The sequence below is a fragment of the Hippopotamus amphibius genome, chromosome 11, assembly GCF_030028045.1.
Source record: "Hippopotamus amphibius kiboko isolate mHipAmp2 chromosome 11, mHipAmp2.hap2, whole genome shotgun sequence".
NCBI classification, from domain to species: Eukaryota; Metazoa; Chordata; class Mammalia; order Artiodactyla; family Hippopotamidae; genus Hippopotamus; species Hippopotamus amphibius.
Genome location: NC_080196.1, coordinates 53,007,500 through 53,025,473, shown reverse-complemented (window position 1 = coordinate 53,025,473; position 17,974 = coordinate 53,007,500). Strand labels below are relative to the sequence as shown.

Sequence of the window (17,974 nt, the reverse complement as noted above, 5' to 3'; positions counted from 1 at the left end):
TGAGGACATGTTGTGGGGGGGAGGTGAAGGGGAGTCTGGGACAAAGTAAGAGTAGCATTGACATATACACACCACCAAATGTAAAAAAGATAGCTAGTGGGAGGCTGCTGCATAGCACAGGGAGATCAACTCGATGGTGGGTAATGACTTAGAAGGCCAGGATAGGGAGGGTAGGAAGGAATCACAGGAGGGAGGGTTTTTGGCGATATATGTATAAACACAGCTGATTCACTTTGTTGTAGAGCAAACACTGGTACAATAGTGTAAAGCAATTATACTCCAATAAAGAGCTTAAGAAAAAAAAAGGTAACTTTGATCCCCCCCAAAAAGAAATCTAGTTCTAGTTCATCTACATTTAATACCCTGTTTAAAAGTTTGACATTTAAAGGATCTACCTCCTCTAGGAACTGTGTCTAACTCCTTTTAAGTATCAATTACTTGACCAATAAGATGAGGTTTAGTAAATTACCCTTAGGGTAAAAATGTGAAGTTAAATCAGAAAGAATTAAGGTATCTCTGAAATAGAAAACAGAGAGCTGGAGGTGTCTGCTCCAGCCTGCAGAGATGGCCAAGTGTACATACTTCATGTTTTCTACAGTGGTGCTTCTTTGCAGAAATAATTCTTAAAAACATAACCATTGGGAGGGAGGGAATACAGGGATATGTGTATAAAAACAGATGATTGAACTTGGTGTACCCCACCAAAAAAAATAAATTAATTAATTAATAAATTAAAAAAAACATAACTATTTGTTTGTCTAGTCTGATACCCAAAATTAATGTGGCCAAGTTAATGTTGCTACAGGAACATTAACTTTGCATTTTCTGAAACTGGATGGCTTGCTTTTTGATCACTCTTATGTTGATTACTTTATGTTTTTGGTATGTGGACTTTCATCATAGGTAATGAGTTAAAATCTCACAGCATGGCAGATAGTTCTTAGATTTGTGATGATATTTTGAGTAGGATGCCTACCTTGCCACAAGAATGTACTCATCTGTGTGGCCCTAGACATAAAACACCAATAGTTAGCTAGAATGCTTGCCTTCTGAATGAATCAATATGCAGTGTTATTTAAAATTACTTTTTATTAAGACCCTTGGCTACTACTCTCTCAATCCCAGAGAGCCTTTGAGTTTTGAAAATAGTTTTGATTGCTTACTCTCTAAAAAATAAATTTTAAAATGTTTAATTACAGATGCCCACTGTAAAGCAAGCAAACAAATGTAAAACAACCTAAGTATCCCAGAAGAGATTCGAGGCTCCCTGGAACCACCACCAATCAGCTGCCTCCCCAGAAGTAACCTCTGATATTAGCTTGGTGTGTTGCCTTCCAGTTACTTTTCCATCTATTTACATACTTCAGTGTGTATCTTCAGAACAATATTTTTCAAACTGTGGTTGAGTCCTGAATCAGTTTAATGAGTCATGACCATCATTTTGAAAAATGGAATGGAATGGCATGAAATGAAGTAGAATGGAATAGAAAAATTTCAGAGTACATTGCAAGGGTCCACTCAGGTGAGATACAAAATGTGTGTCTCTTATTGAGGGTCATTTCCAAGAAGACTTTGAAAGCTACTATTGTAGAAAATCTATGCTTTCTTTCCCTCTTTTTAAATAACTGGTGACACGTTATAAGACTGTTTTACAATTTTTATTTTCAGTCTGTCATGGAGGCTCTTTTTTATCAACATACCCAGTTATAGTTCATTCTTTATGACGACCGTTGAACAGTACTACACATTCTGCATGCATCATAGGTTTCTTAGCCACTTCTGTCTTGATGGGAACTTAATTTTCTTTCAATTTCTCATGATTATAAATAATGCTGCAGTGAATATATGTGTGTGTGACTCACTGTGCGTAGTACCAGAGGTCTTTTGGGGTAAATAAGGAGAAATTAAATAGCTGGACCCTTTTGATACACATATTTCCTACTTTAACAAATACATTTTAAAGTCGCTGAATCAGTGTGCACTCTGATCTGAAGAGAATCCATTTTTCTATACCTTGATCAACACTATAATCAAACTTTTCAATATTGCCAATCTGATTTTGTTTTATTTTATGTTTATCTGAATGCTGACGAGGTTATTATATTTCTTTGGTGAATTCTCTGTTTGTGTCCCAAGCTTCTTTTCTCTTATTGATTTGTAACTGCTCTTTACATTGTCTGATTACTAATCCTTTTATTGTATTTTACATGTTAAAAATATTTTCACCTCATCTGTTACTTCTTTTCAAATTAAAGGGCTATTCCCAACCCTATCATCTAGACTAAAGGTAATTCTTAGTTCCACCACCAGAACAGTCTCTCAAGGTATCTGCTACTGCTGTATCATGACAAGTCAGGATTTCATAACCAGTTCAGCACTCTGGAGTGCTCTGGCAGGATTACTGAGATGTGATGAATCATGTGGGTTAGGACTGGGGAGAAAAAGGAAATTTAAGACTGGTAATGATGGGAGTCTGGCTGTAACATTTGCAAACTCTCTTGATTTCCTGAACAACTTCAGCTAATCTTGGGTAGGATAATTTTTATTCCTCCTTTTCTATCTTATCGAACCATCATGATTTTTATATTCCCCATCCCAAAAGATATATTTATATAGCCATTAGTAATTTTATGAAAACAAAAATGATAAAAATCCAAAGAGATATCTTTAAAGTTTTTTATTCTTTATTTAAATATTAATAACTACCAACTTCATGGCAAATGTTAGCCATATCATTTTGAGTTTTAAAGCATTCTCTCTCAACCTTTCAGATTACCACCTGAAAATACTATGCTTTTAACCATTCACAAAAAATGCTACACATATTTAAATTGACAATTTTATTCTATTTTATTAAAACAAATTTCCCTTAAAAAGACAGAGGAGACAGTCCAAGATAGTGGAGTAGAAGGACACGTGCTCACTCCCTCTTACAAGAGCACCGGAATCATAACTAACTGCTGAACAATCATCCACAGGAAGACACTGGAACTCACCAAAAAAGACACCCCACATCCAGAGACAAAGGAGAAGCTGCAATGAGATGGTAGGAGGGGTGCAATCATGATAAAATCAAATCCCATAACCACTGGGTGGGTGACTCACAAACTGGAGAACAGTTATACCACAGAAGTCCACCCACTGGAGTGAGGGTTCTGAGCCCCACGTCAGGCTTCCCAACCTGGGGGTCCAGCATTGGGAGGAGGAACCCAGAGAATCAGACTTTGAAGGCCAGCAGGATTTGATATCAGGACTTCCACAGGACTGGGAGAAACAGAGACTCCACTCTTGGAGGGCACACTAAATGTAGTGTGCACACCAGGACCCAGGGGGAAGGAACAGTGACCCCAAAGGAGACTGAACCAGACCTACCTGCTGGTGTTGGAGGGTCACCTGCAGAGGTGGGGGCAGCTGTGGCTCACTGCGGGGACAGGGACACTGGTGGCAGGGGTTCTGGGCAGTGCTCCTTGGTGTGAGCCTCCCGGAGTCCATCACCATTAGCCCCATCAAAGAGCCTGTAAGTTCCAGTGCTGGGTTGCCTCAGGCCAAACAACCAACAGGGTGGGAAAGCAGCCCCACCCATTGGCAGACAAGCGTATTAAAGTTTTACTGAGCTCTGCTCACCAAAGCAACACCAAGCCCTACCCATCACCAGTCCCTCCCATCAGGAAGCATGCACAAACCTCTTAGATAGCCTCATCCACCAGAGTGCAGACAGGAGTATCAACAAGAACTATACTTCTGCAGCCTGTGGAATGAAACCACAGACACAGAAAGACAGAGAAAATGAAAAGGCAGAGGACTCTGTAGCAGATGAAGGTATAAGATAAAACCCCAGAAAAGCAACTAAATAAAGTGAAGATAGGCAACTTTCCAGAAAAAGAATTCAGAATAATGATAGTGAAGATAATCCAGGATTTTGAAAAAAGACTGGATGCAAAGATCAAAAAGATGCAAGAAAAGTTTACCAAAGACCTGGAAGAATTAAAGAACAAACAGAGATATGCAACACAATAACTGAAATGAAAAATACACTAGAAGGAACCAATAACAGATTAACTGAGACAGAAGAACAGATAAGTGACCTGGAAGACAGAACAGTGGAAATCACTGATGCAGAAAAGAGTAAAGAAAAAAGAATGAAAAGAAATGAAGACAGCCTAAGAGACCTCTGGGACAATATTAAATGCACCAACATTCACACTATAGGGGTTCCAGAAGAAGGAGAGAGAGAGAAAGGACCCGAGAAAATATTAGAAAAGATTATAGTCAAAAAATTCCCTAACATGGTAAAGGAAATAGCCACCCAAGTTCAGAAAGTGCAGAACATCTCAGGCAGGAAAAACCCAAGGAGAAACACGCCAAGACACATAGCAGTCAAACTGACAAAAATTAAAGACAAAGAAAAATTATTAAAAGCAACAAGGGAAAAGTGACAAATAACATACAAGGGAACTCCTATAAGGTTAAAAGCTGATTTCTCAGCAGAAATTCTGCAAGCCATAAAGGAGTGGCATGATATATGTAAAGTGATGAAAGGGAAGAACCTACAACAAAGAATACTCTACCCAGCAACAATCTAATTCAGATTTTTTTAAAGTTCTTTATTGGAATATAACTGCTTTACACTCTTGTACCAGCTTTTGAGGTATACCAAAGTGAATCAGCTGTATTTATACATATATCCACATATCCCCTCCCTCCCACCCTCCCAGTCCTGGCTCTCTAAGGCATCATGCATCATTGAGTTGATCTCCCTTTGTTATACAGCAGCTTCCCACTAGCTATCTATTTTACAGTTGGTAGTGTATCTATGTCTATGCTACTCTCTCACTTCGTCCCAGCCTCCCCTTTGCCCCCCTCAACCCCGTGTCCTCCAGTCCAGTCTCTGCATCTGCATCTTTATTCTTGCCCTGTCACTGGGTTCATCAGTACCATTTTTTTAGATTCCATATATATATGAGTTAGCATACGGTATTGTTTTTCTCTTTCTGGCTTACTTTGCTCTGTATGACAGACTCTAGGTCTACCCACCTCATTATATATAGCTCAATTTCATTCCTTTTTATGGCTGAGTAATATTCCATTGCATATACATGCCACATCTTCTTTATCCATTCATCTGTTAACAGACTAATTCAGATTTGACAGAGAAATCAAAAGCTTTACAGACATGCAAAAGCTAAAAGAATTCAGCACCACCAAACGAGCCCTACAACAAATGCTAAAGAATCTTCTCTAAGTGGGAAACACAGGAGAAGAAAATGATCTACAAAAACGAACCCAAAACAATGAAGAAAATGGTAATAGGAACATACATATTAATAATTACCTTGCATGTAAATGGACTAAATGCTCCAAACAAAAGACACAGACTAACTGAATGGATACAAAAACAACACCCAGATATATGCTGTCTACAAGACATCCACTTCAGATTTAGGGACACACACAGGCTGAAAGTGAGAGGATGGAAAAAGATATTCCATGCAAATGGAAATCAAAAGAAAGCTAGAGTAGCAATACTCATATCACATAAAATAGACTTTAAAATAAAAACGGTTGCAAAAGACAAGAAAGGACACTACATAATGATCAAGGGATCAATCCAAGAAGAGGAGATAATTTTAAATATATACGCATCCAATATAGGAGCACCTCAATACATAATGCAAATGCTAAGAAGTATAAAAGAGGAAATTGACAGTAACACAATAATAGTAGGTGACTTTAACACCCCAGTTACATCAATGGACAGCTCATCCAGACAGAAAATTAATAAGGGAACACAAGCTTTACATGACACAACAGACCAGCTAGATTTAATTGATATTTATAGGACATTCCATCCAAAAACAGCAGATTACACTTTCTTCTAAAGTGCACATGGAACATTTCCCAGGAGAGATCACATTTTGGGTAAGAAATCAATTCTTGGTAAATTTAAGAAAACTGAAATCACATCAAGCATCTTTTCTGACCACAAGGCTATGAGATTAGAAATCAGTTACAGGAAAAAAAAAAAACTGTAAAAAACACAAACACATGGAGGCTAAACAATACACTACTAAATAACAAAGAGATCACTGAAGAAATAAAAGAGGAAATCAAAAAATACCTAGAGACAAATGACAACAAAAACACAATGTTCCAAAACCTATGTGATGCAGCAAAAGCAGTTCTAAGAGGGAAGTTTATAGCAATACAATCCTATCTCAAGAAACAAGAAACATCCCAAGTAAACAATCTAAACTTACACCTATAGAAAACAGAGAAAGAACAACAACAACAACAAAAACAAAACAAAACAAAAGACCCAAAAATTAGCAAAGGAAAGAAATCATAAAGATCAGAGCAGAAATAAATGAAATAGAAACAAAGAAATGAATAGCAAAAATCGATGAAGCTAAAAGCTGGCTCTTTGAGAAGATAAACAAAACTGATAAACATTTAGCAAGACTCATCAAGAAACAGAGGGAGAGGACTCAAATCAATAAAATGAGAAATGAAACAGGAGAAGTTACAATGGACACTGCAGAAATACAAAGCATCATAAGAGACTACTACAAGCAACTATATGCCAATAAAATGGACAACCTGGAAGAAATGGAAAAGTTCTTAGAAAGATATAAACTTCTAAGACTGAATCAGGAAGAAATAGAAAATATGAACAGACAAATCACAAGTATGGAAATTGAAACCATGATTAAAAATCTTCCAACAAACAAAAGTCCACGACCAGATGGCTTCACAGGTGAATTCTATCAAACATTTAGAGAAGAGCTAACACCCATCCTTCTCAAACTCTTCCAAAAAATTGCAGAGGAAGGAACACCCCCAAACTCATTCTACAAGGCCACAATCACCCTGACCAAAACCAGACAAATATACTACAAAAAAAGAAAACTACAGATCAATATCACTGATGAATGTAGGTGCAAAAATCCTCAACAAAATACTAGCAAACAGAATCCAACAACACATTAAAAGCAGTATACATCATGATTAAGTGGGGTTTATCCCTGGAATGCAAGGATTCTTCAATACATGCAAATCAATCAATGTGATACACCATATTAACAAATTGAAGGATAAAAACCACATGATCATCTCAATAGATGCAGAAAAAGCTTTTGACAAAATTCAGCACCCATTTATGATACAAACTCTCCAGAAGGTGAGCATAGAGGGAAACTACCTCAACATAATAAAGGCCATATATGACAAACCCACAGAGAACATCATTCTCAATGGTGAAAAATTGGAAGCATTCCCTCTAAGATCCAGAACAAGACAAGGATGTCCACTCTCACCATTACTATTGAGCATAGTTTTGGAAGTCCTTGCCACAGCAATCAGAGAAGAAAAAGAAATATAAGGAATACAAATTAGCAGGGAAGTAGTAAAACTGCCACTGTTTCCAGATGACATGATAATATACATAGAAAATCCTAAAGATGCCACCAGAAAACTACTTGAGCTAATCAGTGAATTTGGTAAAGTTAAAAGATACAAAATTAACACACAGAAATCTCTTTCATTCCTATACACTAACAATGAAAGATCAGAAAGAGAAATTAAGGAAAAAATCCCATTCACCAATACAACAAAAAGAATAAAATAACTAGGAATAAATCTAACTAAGGAGGTAAAAGACCTGTACTCAGAAAAATATAAGACACTGGACTTCCTAGGTGGCACAGTGGTTAAGAATCTGCCTGCCAATGCAGGGGACCTGGGTTTGATCCCTGCTCCAGGAAGATCCAACATGCAGTGGAGCAGCTAAGACCATGCACCACAACTAGTAAGCCCATGTGCCACAACTACTGAAGCCTGTGTGCCTGGAGTCCATGCTCCACAACAAGAGAAGCCACTGCAATGAGAAGCCTACACACCACAATAAAGAGTAGCCCCTGCTTGCCACAACTAGAGAAAGCCCATGTGCAGCAACTAAGACCCGGTGCAGCCAATAAATGAATAAATAAATAAATAAATAAAAAGAAAATGATAAGACACTGATGATAGAAATCAAAGATGACACAACAGGTGGAGAGATATACCATGTTCTTGGATTGGGAGAACCAACATTGTGAAAATGACTATACTACCCAAAGGAATCTACAGATTCAATGCAATCTCTATCAAATTACCAATGGCATTTTTTATAGAACTAGAACAAAAAAATCCTAAAATTTGTATGGAGACACAAAAGACCCCAAATAGCCAAAGCAATCTTGAGGGAAAAAAAACGGAGCTGGAGGAATCAGACTCCCAGACTTCAGACTATACTACAAAGCTACAGTAATCAAGACAATATGGTACTGACACAAAAACAGAAATACAGATCAATGGAATGGAATAGAAAGTCCAGAGATAAACTATGGTCAGCTAATCTATGACAAAGGAAGCAAGGATACACAATGCAGAAAGGACAGCCTCTTCAATAAGTGTTGCTGGGAAAACTGGACAGCTATATGTAAAATAATGAAATTAGAACACTCCTTAACACCACACACAAAAGTAAACTCAAAATGGATTAAAGATCTAAATGTAAGGCCAGACACTATTAAACTCCTAGAGGAAAACATAGGAAGAACCCTCTTTGACATAAATCACAGCAAAATCTTTTTTGACCCACCTCCTAGAGTAATGTAAATAAAAACAAAAATAAATAAGTAGGATCTAATGAAACTTAAAAGTTTTTGCACAGCTAGGAAACTATAAGCAACACAAAAAGACAACCCTCAGAATGGGAGAAAATATTTGCAAGCGAATCAACAGACAAAGGATTAATCTCCAAAATATATAAACAGTTCATCCAGCTCAATATCAAAAAAACAAACAACCCAATCAAAAAATGGGCAGAAGATCTAAATAGGCATTTCTCCAAAGAAGACAGACAGTTGGCCAAGAGGCACATGAAAATCTGCTCAATATCACTAACTATTAGAGAAATGCAAATAAAAACTACAATGAGGTATCACCTCACACTGGTCAGAATGGGCACCATCAGAAAATCTACAAACAGTAAATGTTGGACAGGGTGTGGAGAAAAGGGAACCCTCTTGCACTGTTGGTGGGAATGTAAATTGATACAGCCACTATGGAGAACAGTATGGAGGTTCCTTGAAAACTAAAAATAGAGTTACCATATGACCCAGCAATCCCACTACTGGGCATTTACCCTGAGAAAACCATAATTCAAAAAGACACATGCACCCCAATGTTCATTGCAGCACTATTTACAATAGCCAGGTCATGGAAGCAACCTAAACGTCCATCGACAGAAGAATGGATAAAGAAGAGGTGGTACATATGTACAATGGACTATTACTCAGTCATAAAAAAGGAATGAAATTGGGACATTTGTAGAGACATGGATGGACCTAGAGACTGTCATACAAAGTGAAGTAAGTCAGAAAGAGAAAGACAAATATCGTATAGTAACGCATACATGCAGAATGTAGAAAAATGCTACAGATCAACTGGTTTGCAAGGCAGAAATAGAGACACAGATGTAGAAAACAAACATATGGACACCAAGTGGGGTAAGCAGGGAGAGGGTGGATTGGGGTAGGATGAATTAGGAGATTGGGATTGCCATATATACATTACTAATAAGAAAATATATCAAATTGTGCACTTTATATGCAATTTATTGTATGTCAATTATATCTCAATAGTTCTTTAAAAAATAAAACTAAAATAAAAAAATGAAATAAAATAAATGTGGAGACATGGACTAATATTACAGTAAATTAATTCACATGTCCTAGGTACACTATACATATTAACTCTACAAAAGAATGTGAATTAAGGAAGACAAAATAAAAATAACATTAAGCAATAAATCCAAATTAACCAAAATAGTAAAATAGAACTTTATACTCAGGAGTCATACACATATGTTAAAAGTATAGCCACTAAGTTTTATTCCTGAATTGTCCAGGTTTAGCTAAAAACTTTAATATTACTATTGAACTTTGGTCCTCTTTAATAGAAATTATAAATAGTAATGAACACACTCTTTTTTCTCAATTACTTTAAACTTTATGTTCTAAGAATCCCTAATTTTTACATTATTAGAGAAACAATGTGATATAACATTGCTTTAATCAAATAAAAATAACTAAAAAGAATTATCTGTGTCAGAGTAAAGGAGACAGAAGAAGAGATATGCTTTATTCTCTTATACCATTTAGGTGTAGAGCTTATAGAAATATGTATGTAAAACATAGTTACTATTTTTTTGTTAGTAGGTATGCATTGTAAGCATCAAAATTCAACTGGTTAACATTCCTACCAAAGCAAAAACACAAATTTTAGAAAAACAGCCTATATATTTCATCAAATAAGTGAACACAGAAAGCATTTTGATATTGTTAAATTGCCAAACTAATAATGATGGACAAACAGAACAAGCTTCTCCTGCTGTTTGCACTAAAGCTACCTCCCAAGTATCATTCAGGCCCAACCATAATTCTGTGTTCACTCATTGTGTGCTTGAAATCAACTTGATCTAGTAAGTACTACCATGGTCTCTGAGATTGCGAAGTATCACAGTGGGAAGGCTATGCGACTGCCATCCCGTCACTAACTTGGCCTCTAACTCCTTAACGTGGGCCCTGAGCATGAGGGGTGGCACTTTCAGAAGCAGGTCAAGAGGCAGCAAAGCTGAAGAAATAAAAGGGGGAAAGATATGAAACTGTAGCATGAATTGCACTGAATTTAGGGGAGCTGTGTATGCTCTTATTGCTGCCAGCACTAAATTACCTGGTCTTGGTCTTGATCCTGTTCCACCAGGGAAGTCTCTGAAAACAGAAGTAGAAGAATTTATTCAACTTGAATTTGACTAAATTTACTGAAAGCTTATACCCCGCTATGGTTTACATATGAAAATATAGGTTTATTTTTCCTCAAGACACCCTCAAGAGTTTAATAAAGAGAGAAAAGACATATTTGAACTGACAGAACTGACATCTATGACCAATGGAAGAATCCTGTCTTATCACAGTTGTTTATATGCTCTAAGAATAATTATGAGGCTAAATCTTAGTACAGTACCTTGAATGATTTTCTTGTTACATTTAAATTTGAAACATTTATTTTGTATTAAAAAGAAATAACATTTAAAATTTTACATGTAGTATTTTCCATGCTTTGTTCTTGCTGTCTTAAAGAGGAAACTATAACTCTTCCTATGAAATAAGACGATTTTTGCATTTAAGAGGACTATTTTATTCCTTAAGTTCTCAGTGTTAGTAACATCACTTACTTTACCCTACCCTAAAGTTCTGGATTTCCTGAACATTTTGCAAATTGGTCCCAGTGCCTTCCACCTAGTGGAAGGTTCATTAGACCTACTAAGGACAGCCATAAATAACCTTCAACCTTGTTTTTTCTACTATAATCTAGAGCCAACTTCCTAATAGCTTTCTTTTAATGAAATAAGAAACATCTATGCCATGACAAATTATAAGAACCACACTTTTTAATGCAATGCAACAGAAGTACATTAAACATACTCTATGTATATGCCACATGATAGGTGTTTACTAAGTAGGAATGAATATAGGGACTCAAATACAAATAAACATGATGGAAAATTTTCTTACCTCCAACCCTTTCATTTTGATCACAGAAGTTTTGATACATACATGCAACACACACCTAAGTTAGGAAGCATAACAAATTTGGCACTCATTTACCCACCATGCAACTTAACTACTAGAATAATACCAAAATCTGTGCATCCAACTGTGAGTTCCCTCCCTACCCTTTCCCATCCTTCTAATCCCCTACAAAACCAGCCCTCTCTTGATCCTATTTATTTTTTCTGTCCCATCCCCAGCTCATATTTCCAGAGCCTTGAAAGTTAAATGAAACTCACCAGCTTTGCCTAGGTAATACATTCCCCCTACCCCTGGAATAAGGTGGCATGTTTAGATAAAGAAAAAGGATGGCCCATGCCCTCATATTTTCAAAGAGGGACATAATCTCAGCAGTGCCCATATGTGTGTGCGCAGGAGCCTCAGAACTAAGCTGAGGAGCAACTCACATCCTCGCACACAGGCTGCATCCCAGGAAGGGCAAGTGCATAGCCCTTCCCCTTAGCCTTCCAGACAAGGCCAGCATTTGCCAAGAGAATATAACGCAAACTACAAACATAAGTTTAAATTTCCTGGTAGCCACAGTTTTAAAATTAGAAAGAAAAAAGTGAAATTAACTTTAGTAACATTTTATTTAACCAATATTATTTCAACATGTACTAAATATAAATATTAATTAGCTTTTTTACACTTAAGTTAATATCTAAATGAAATTTAAAATTCAGTTCCTCAAACCAGCTACATATCAGCTGCTCGAGTCACGTGTGGCCAGTGGCCTCCATATGTGACAGTGCATTCCAGACATTTCTGCAGAAGACTGTCTTCATAAACATTATGACTGAGGCTGACAGTCATGCCACACAGCTGCAACGATACTTCATGGACCCCACTATCTTAAAGGTTGAGGAGACACGGCTTTGGGAAAGATCCCTGGTGTTCTCCTTACTTGCTGCAAGTAATAAACCCTTCCTTCTCCTGATCTTTGTCTTGGTTGTGTCTTTTGGCTCAACACCTACTAAAAGGTGAGCCCAGTTTTCCAGGTAACAAGTTGTGATGACTCTAGTGGGACCTCTCACTAACCCATTTGGGTTCCTCTAGCTTCCACCAGGCAACGCAGTGGGCTGCAGCAGCTCACCTGGGTGAATTTGTCTGTGTTGCTGGGGGAGTCTGAGTGGACAGGCATAGGAAAATCCCTCTTGGTGCCTGATTTTTCATGTACCTCAACTTGTTGAACTGGCTCAGCAGCTGCTCTGGACTTCTTGATCTGGAGAGTCCTTTTGGAGAGGTGAGTGGCATTTACCCCACAAATCAGCTTCAGGGCTCTGTCCCCATCTCAAGGGGGATGACTCAAGAACTGCACAGTTAATCTGGTCTGTCCAGGTTGGCTCTGAAAGTCTGAGGGATTGCAAGACATCCCTGTCTTCTCCAGTCTGGGAGGTCAGCTCTGAGTCTGAGGGATTGTGAGACACCCCTGTGTTGCTCGAAGAGTCTGAGGGATTGTGAGACAAAGAAGTGGATTTGTGCCATTCTTTGGCCATTGAATAAAGCTTGTGCTATTGCAGTTTCAGCACTGGTTTTGTTACTGGCTGTGTGAATCTTAGATGAAAAAGAACCTCCTTGGCTGAGACAAGCGGTCTCAGCCTTGGCTAGGACTTGGGTGTGGTTCCAGGTGACCAATTTGGTAACAATTCCAGTGAGAGGGCTCTCTGACTCAAGGCTGACAGGCAGCCAGCCAAAAGAACAGGGTGATTTAGCCCTTGCCCTCAACCTTTGGGTCAATGAGCCCTACTGGTATAAGTCTGAGATCTGATAACAGCCAAGCATTTGATTTGTGAGCACTCATCTGAAAAGACCCACCCCTGAAATATCTTTGATGGGGATGCCTGTCATGGATCAGGATAGTGTCCTGGGGATGCCCAACACAAGGTCATTGGCTTTACTTGGCCAGAAATGCCAGGTGAGTGAGGAGCTGGACCAACTCTATTCTAGCAGAGGGCTAGGTGAGTAAAGGGTGGGGCTGGACAAAGTCCTCTGGAGGCCACTGCACAGTAAGACCATTTCTTTGTTTCTTGTGTCTTTAGTTTCAATTTCTGCCATTGGTTTGTGTCAAGTCTGCATCAGTGAATTTGGAAGGATTTCTGTTTTATGTGATTTTGCTTGTCCAACTGCTCTTTCAAGTCTCTGCCACAATTGTGGGCCCAGGTCAAGCACTGAAGACCCCTCAGGGCACACACAACTTGAAGAGTCCCATGAAAGGATAAGTTGATCATAGATCTGGGTAGATTGGCTCTAGGCTCCTGGCCAACCTGAAGCATATGTCCATGCAACCAGAGGAACATGTAAATCATCCACAGCCCCAATCCCTGTAGCACTCCTACCTTCAGGATACAATTAGGAGTCCAAGAGCATGTTTTTAGTGTTATTCTGTCTTTCATCTTGATCAGTGAACTTGGATCTGTGTATATGTCTTTTTTGGGTCCATTCCTCCCTGTCATTCCCCACCATTGTTCTCTGGAAGCCTCTCTCAGAGACAAGAACCCCTAAGAAATATGGTTCCAGGCTGAGCTCAGGAAATGCAGTTTGTGTTCCCCAGGAAATCTGAGGACCCCACAAGTAGCTCAGAACTTTGGGTCCTTATCATTAAGTTGTCCAGGACTCAAACTGGGTCATTTGAGACTCCAACTGAGTCATCTGGGAACAGGTAAATCAGTCTTTCAGACTTCTTGCCTTGAGATGTAAATGTTCTATGAGGGCTCTCAGGAACACTCATCTAGACCATCTGTAATTCCTGAGACTGAGGGGATAAAGGGGAAAGAGGTCTTTTTAAAAATGTTTAACTTATTTCAACCATGATAAACCAATATGTTTTATATTATTACACCCAGTTCATAACTAAGTTTTAAAATGGGGCTAGGAGATCTCTGGTTCCGTCTGTCTTTATATAAAAATGAACTTGTAGATGAGCTGTATTTAACTGACCTAAAGAAAAGTATGTGCTTACAAATTAATATTTCTAAATATAAAGAAAACTGGCCAGAATAAATTTCAGGGTCATGTGATCTAGGACTAATCTTTAATGAGCAAAATCAAGCTTGTTTATTGGTTTCACTAATATAGACATGTTGTTGAAGTCATCAGTATTAAGAATAATATTTTTATTATACCGAGTCAAATTTGTCACCAAGGAAAATAACCTGGTATAATGAAATCCTAAGTAAATTAAATGTACATGAGATAAGAGGTTTCTTTAGTTAAACTTAAAAACAATTACATTTTGGGAATGTTTATCCTAAATAGTCTCTCCTGATTTTGGTAACTTGAAACTTTAGTTTTGCTAAATTAAATTAAATGATAGGAATTTATTGACTATCCAGGTTATTTCAAATAAAATAAAATACTGGAACATTATTTGCTAAACAGGTCTAAGTTTATCTACTTTTGTCCTCCTATGGGAGAAAACTAAAGATGTTCAGGTTTATTAAAGACATGTACCACAGTGAGGCAAGAAATTCTGATATGAGAAAAAATTTCTAGAGATTATAGAATATATTCATAAGTTTTCCAATTAGGAAATGCTGGTTTGACAAACAGTTCACAATTACTTGTTTCTTGGCTTTTGCTAGAGATTAAGGTTTTTAAGGGTTAAAATTATAATATATGTAATTAAAGCTATTAAAATAATAAGGAAAACATTTCAGTACACCAAGAAAATAGATGTGTGTTTTAGTAAAAGAAGGTATGAGGAATGGAACTGCATTTTGTTTGGAAAGAAAAAAGGTAGTTTTATTCTATAGCTGATTATTTCTGAATAGAAAAGAAAGTGAGGTACAAAATAATAGAGATACAGAAAATTGTAGACGGTTTGCTTGAAAAGGAACACTGGGGAAAGACTTTTGTATATGGTCAGGATTTTCTAAGATTGGATTAAATTTAATTAGGTAAATGAATTTTTATATTAAGAGTAGGCTGGTGCAGGACTGGATTTGGTGTCTTCCTGCATAAAGACAACAATTTTCTTGGAATATTGCATTTGATAACAGATTGTGTGAGTTTCTTTGCCTTTAAATGATCTGTGTTCGCTTTTGAAATCTTTTGTCACTTTGGTTAAATGAATAAGTATTGTTCCACAGTGACCTATGATCTATTTGACCAAGTCTTTGGAAACTTTTTGATAGTTTTGACAAAATTCCCAAATATCAAATTCTAATTAAAGTCCTTTTGACCTCCAGCTAACTATAAGGTTCTTCAGAGGGCCCCTAAGGCAATGCAGAGAAAAATATTAAACAAACTAGGATTATTTGGTATATGTCAAATTACATGGAAAGAAATTATCACATGAGTGATAAGCTTTCCAAAGTTATACCCTATGCGTAAATGTCATTAATATAAACATCCTAGAAATTATATAAAGTTCCTAAAATTTGAATATGTCTTGGTGTAATGTTATCAGTCATAATTCTAGTTATTATAACCAAATTCCTTTGTCAATTGCATTGTGGTAAGGTGTTTAAACATGGCTGTGAGAGCTTCAAGGCCTGACTGGCCGGGGGTGAGGGGGGTGGGGGGGTGGGGGGTGAGGGAGGGGGTCGGGGGGGAGGGAGGGGGTGGGGAAGGTCAGAAGACTTGGGAATGTGATCTAAAGCTTAAAACTCCTTCCTTTAAGACTGATTCTTGCAACTCCCCTTTGTAATCTTGATTGTAAACTAAGGGCTGAGTTAAGAAATTTTAAGTTCTGATGAATGTCATGACCCTCCTGGGGAACAATCAATCCTTAATCTTAGGGCTAAAGTCATTGTTTTTAGTACTCAATCTATTGCTGTTGTAAATTCCTATTGTTAGAGGTAACTCTATCAAACTAGGAGGTGGGGTTCTAATTAACTCCTCTTTTTAGGATATATAAGATGCATGTACGGACTCCATCATGGGTCTCTCCACCCCCTCCTGGTGTCTGTGCCAGAAGCTATTGTACTTTCTCTCCTTAATAAACTGTTACTCTGCTACTTAAACCTGAGCAGCTGCTTGTTATTGATCCCGAGGAGAAATTCTTTTCCTTCGGAGATCATGAATCTGCACCCCTAGATGGATTTCACAGCATCAGCTTTTAAGTCTTTTGTCATTCATAGACATATTACTTTACTCTGATGTTTTTACAAAAATACTTCATCTTCAAGAAGATTCACAGAAAAGACTTTTTTGACAAGTACAAGTTTCTGATAAATTTCAGGTCATACTGCTGAACTAGGTAAATAAATTAAAGAATCAATGGAAACTCTGATAGCCTCATAAAACTGTTAACAAAAGGGATTAGTTACATATGACTGAGTGAACTGGTAAATATGCTTTTAATTTTATGGGTTTTTGTCAAAATTATTACTGGTTTTAATGTTTTCCAGATATAAGGAAATTCTTCCTCTCCAGCTAATTATGACTTACAGTAGTTTGGTAAATTACACTCCTGTAAGTGGAATTGAAACATTTATCTTCTCTCTTTACCCAATCCCTCTGGAAATTGGAAACTCATAAATTCCCAGTAGCTTTATGCAGTAAACAAGGAAGGTCACCTCCTAACTGGTGATATTTTGGAAACCTCAAAAAGGGAAAAATTCACACAAATCTGTAAGGCAAAGTCTGGTACATGCTTTCGTGGCCCTGAGAGGCTTTTTTTAAAAGTTCAGTCTCAGACTCCTTACATAAGTAATGAGGCAAAGTTTATTGAAGTCAGACTTAATTTGCAGACAAATTAATCTTAAGTAGGATATTTTTGGTAAAAAATGATGGTAAATTTACAAAGAAAAAGATTATGTCTCAGTAGATATTAAATTCTAGTTTTGTTAGTTGAGGTCTGTATTTACTGTCTAAGATTCATCTCCCAGATAGCTCCTTGTCATTAAGTTACATAATTTTAAAGTTTAACTGCATTATCAAAAAGATATTCTAAGATTGTTTCTGAAGCTTATCATAGCAATCTATCTTTAGAGGAAGATCAGATGCCCCATGACTTGGGAATAGGCCCTATGTTTCTCCATTAGCATGCCTCTGAGCTTGTTTAAAATATCTGATTAGTTTCCCCACATTGTAGATAATGTCTATGAATTAACAAAAAGGAGGCCCAGCACCGAGGGACATGATGGACCCAAGGTTGGCAGCAACCACTCTGGCACCAAAGAACAATTATTTTGGTTTATTGAAAGATTTGTAATCAAATGGGTAAATGACGGAAAAATTTTCATATTGAGGTATGGGGAAGTCATTCTGGCTTACACACAGTTTAACTTAAACTTTACTGACTAGAGTGCCCTGTTTTGTGGCCTATCGAACATGCATCGTACATTTGCTTTTGGTCATTAAGGAGGGAAATACATTTA

The 17,974-nt window shown here is 37.3% G+C and overlaps 1 protein-coding gene across 1 annotated transcript in view; it reads right to left on the bottom strand.

Annotated features, from left to right (window-relative positions):
• The window catches only part of NEK10 (NIMA related kinase 10), a 267,865-nt gene that overhangs the window by 26,375 nt on the left and 223,516 nt on the right, over positions 1-17,974 (bottom strand). The window contains exons 30-33 of the mRNA XM_057700444.1: positions 10,774-10,811; positions 10,531-10,674; positions 7,476-7,480; positions 977-998 (exon numbers count right to left, since the gene is read on the bottom strand). Of these exons, the coding sequence (XP_057556427.1) occupies positions 977-998; positions 7,476-7,480; positions 10,531-10,674; positions 10,774-10,811 (209 nt within the window). The remainder of the gene's footprint in view (positions 1-976; positions 999-7,475; positions 7,481-10,530; positions 10,675-10,773; positions 10,812-17,974) is intronic.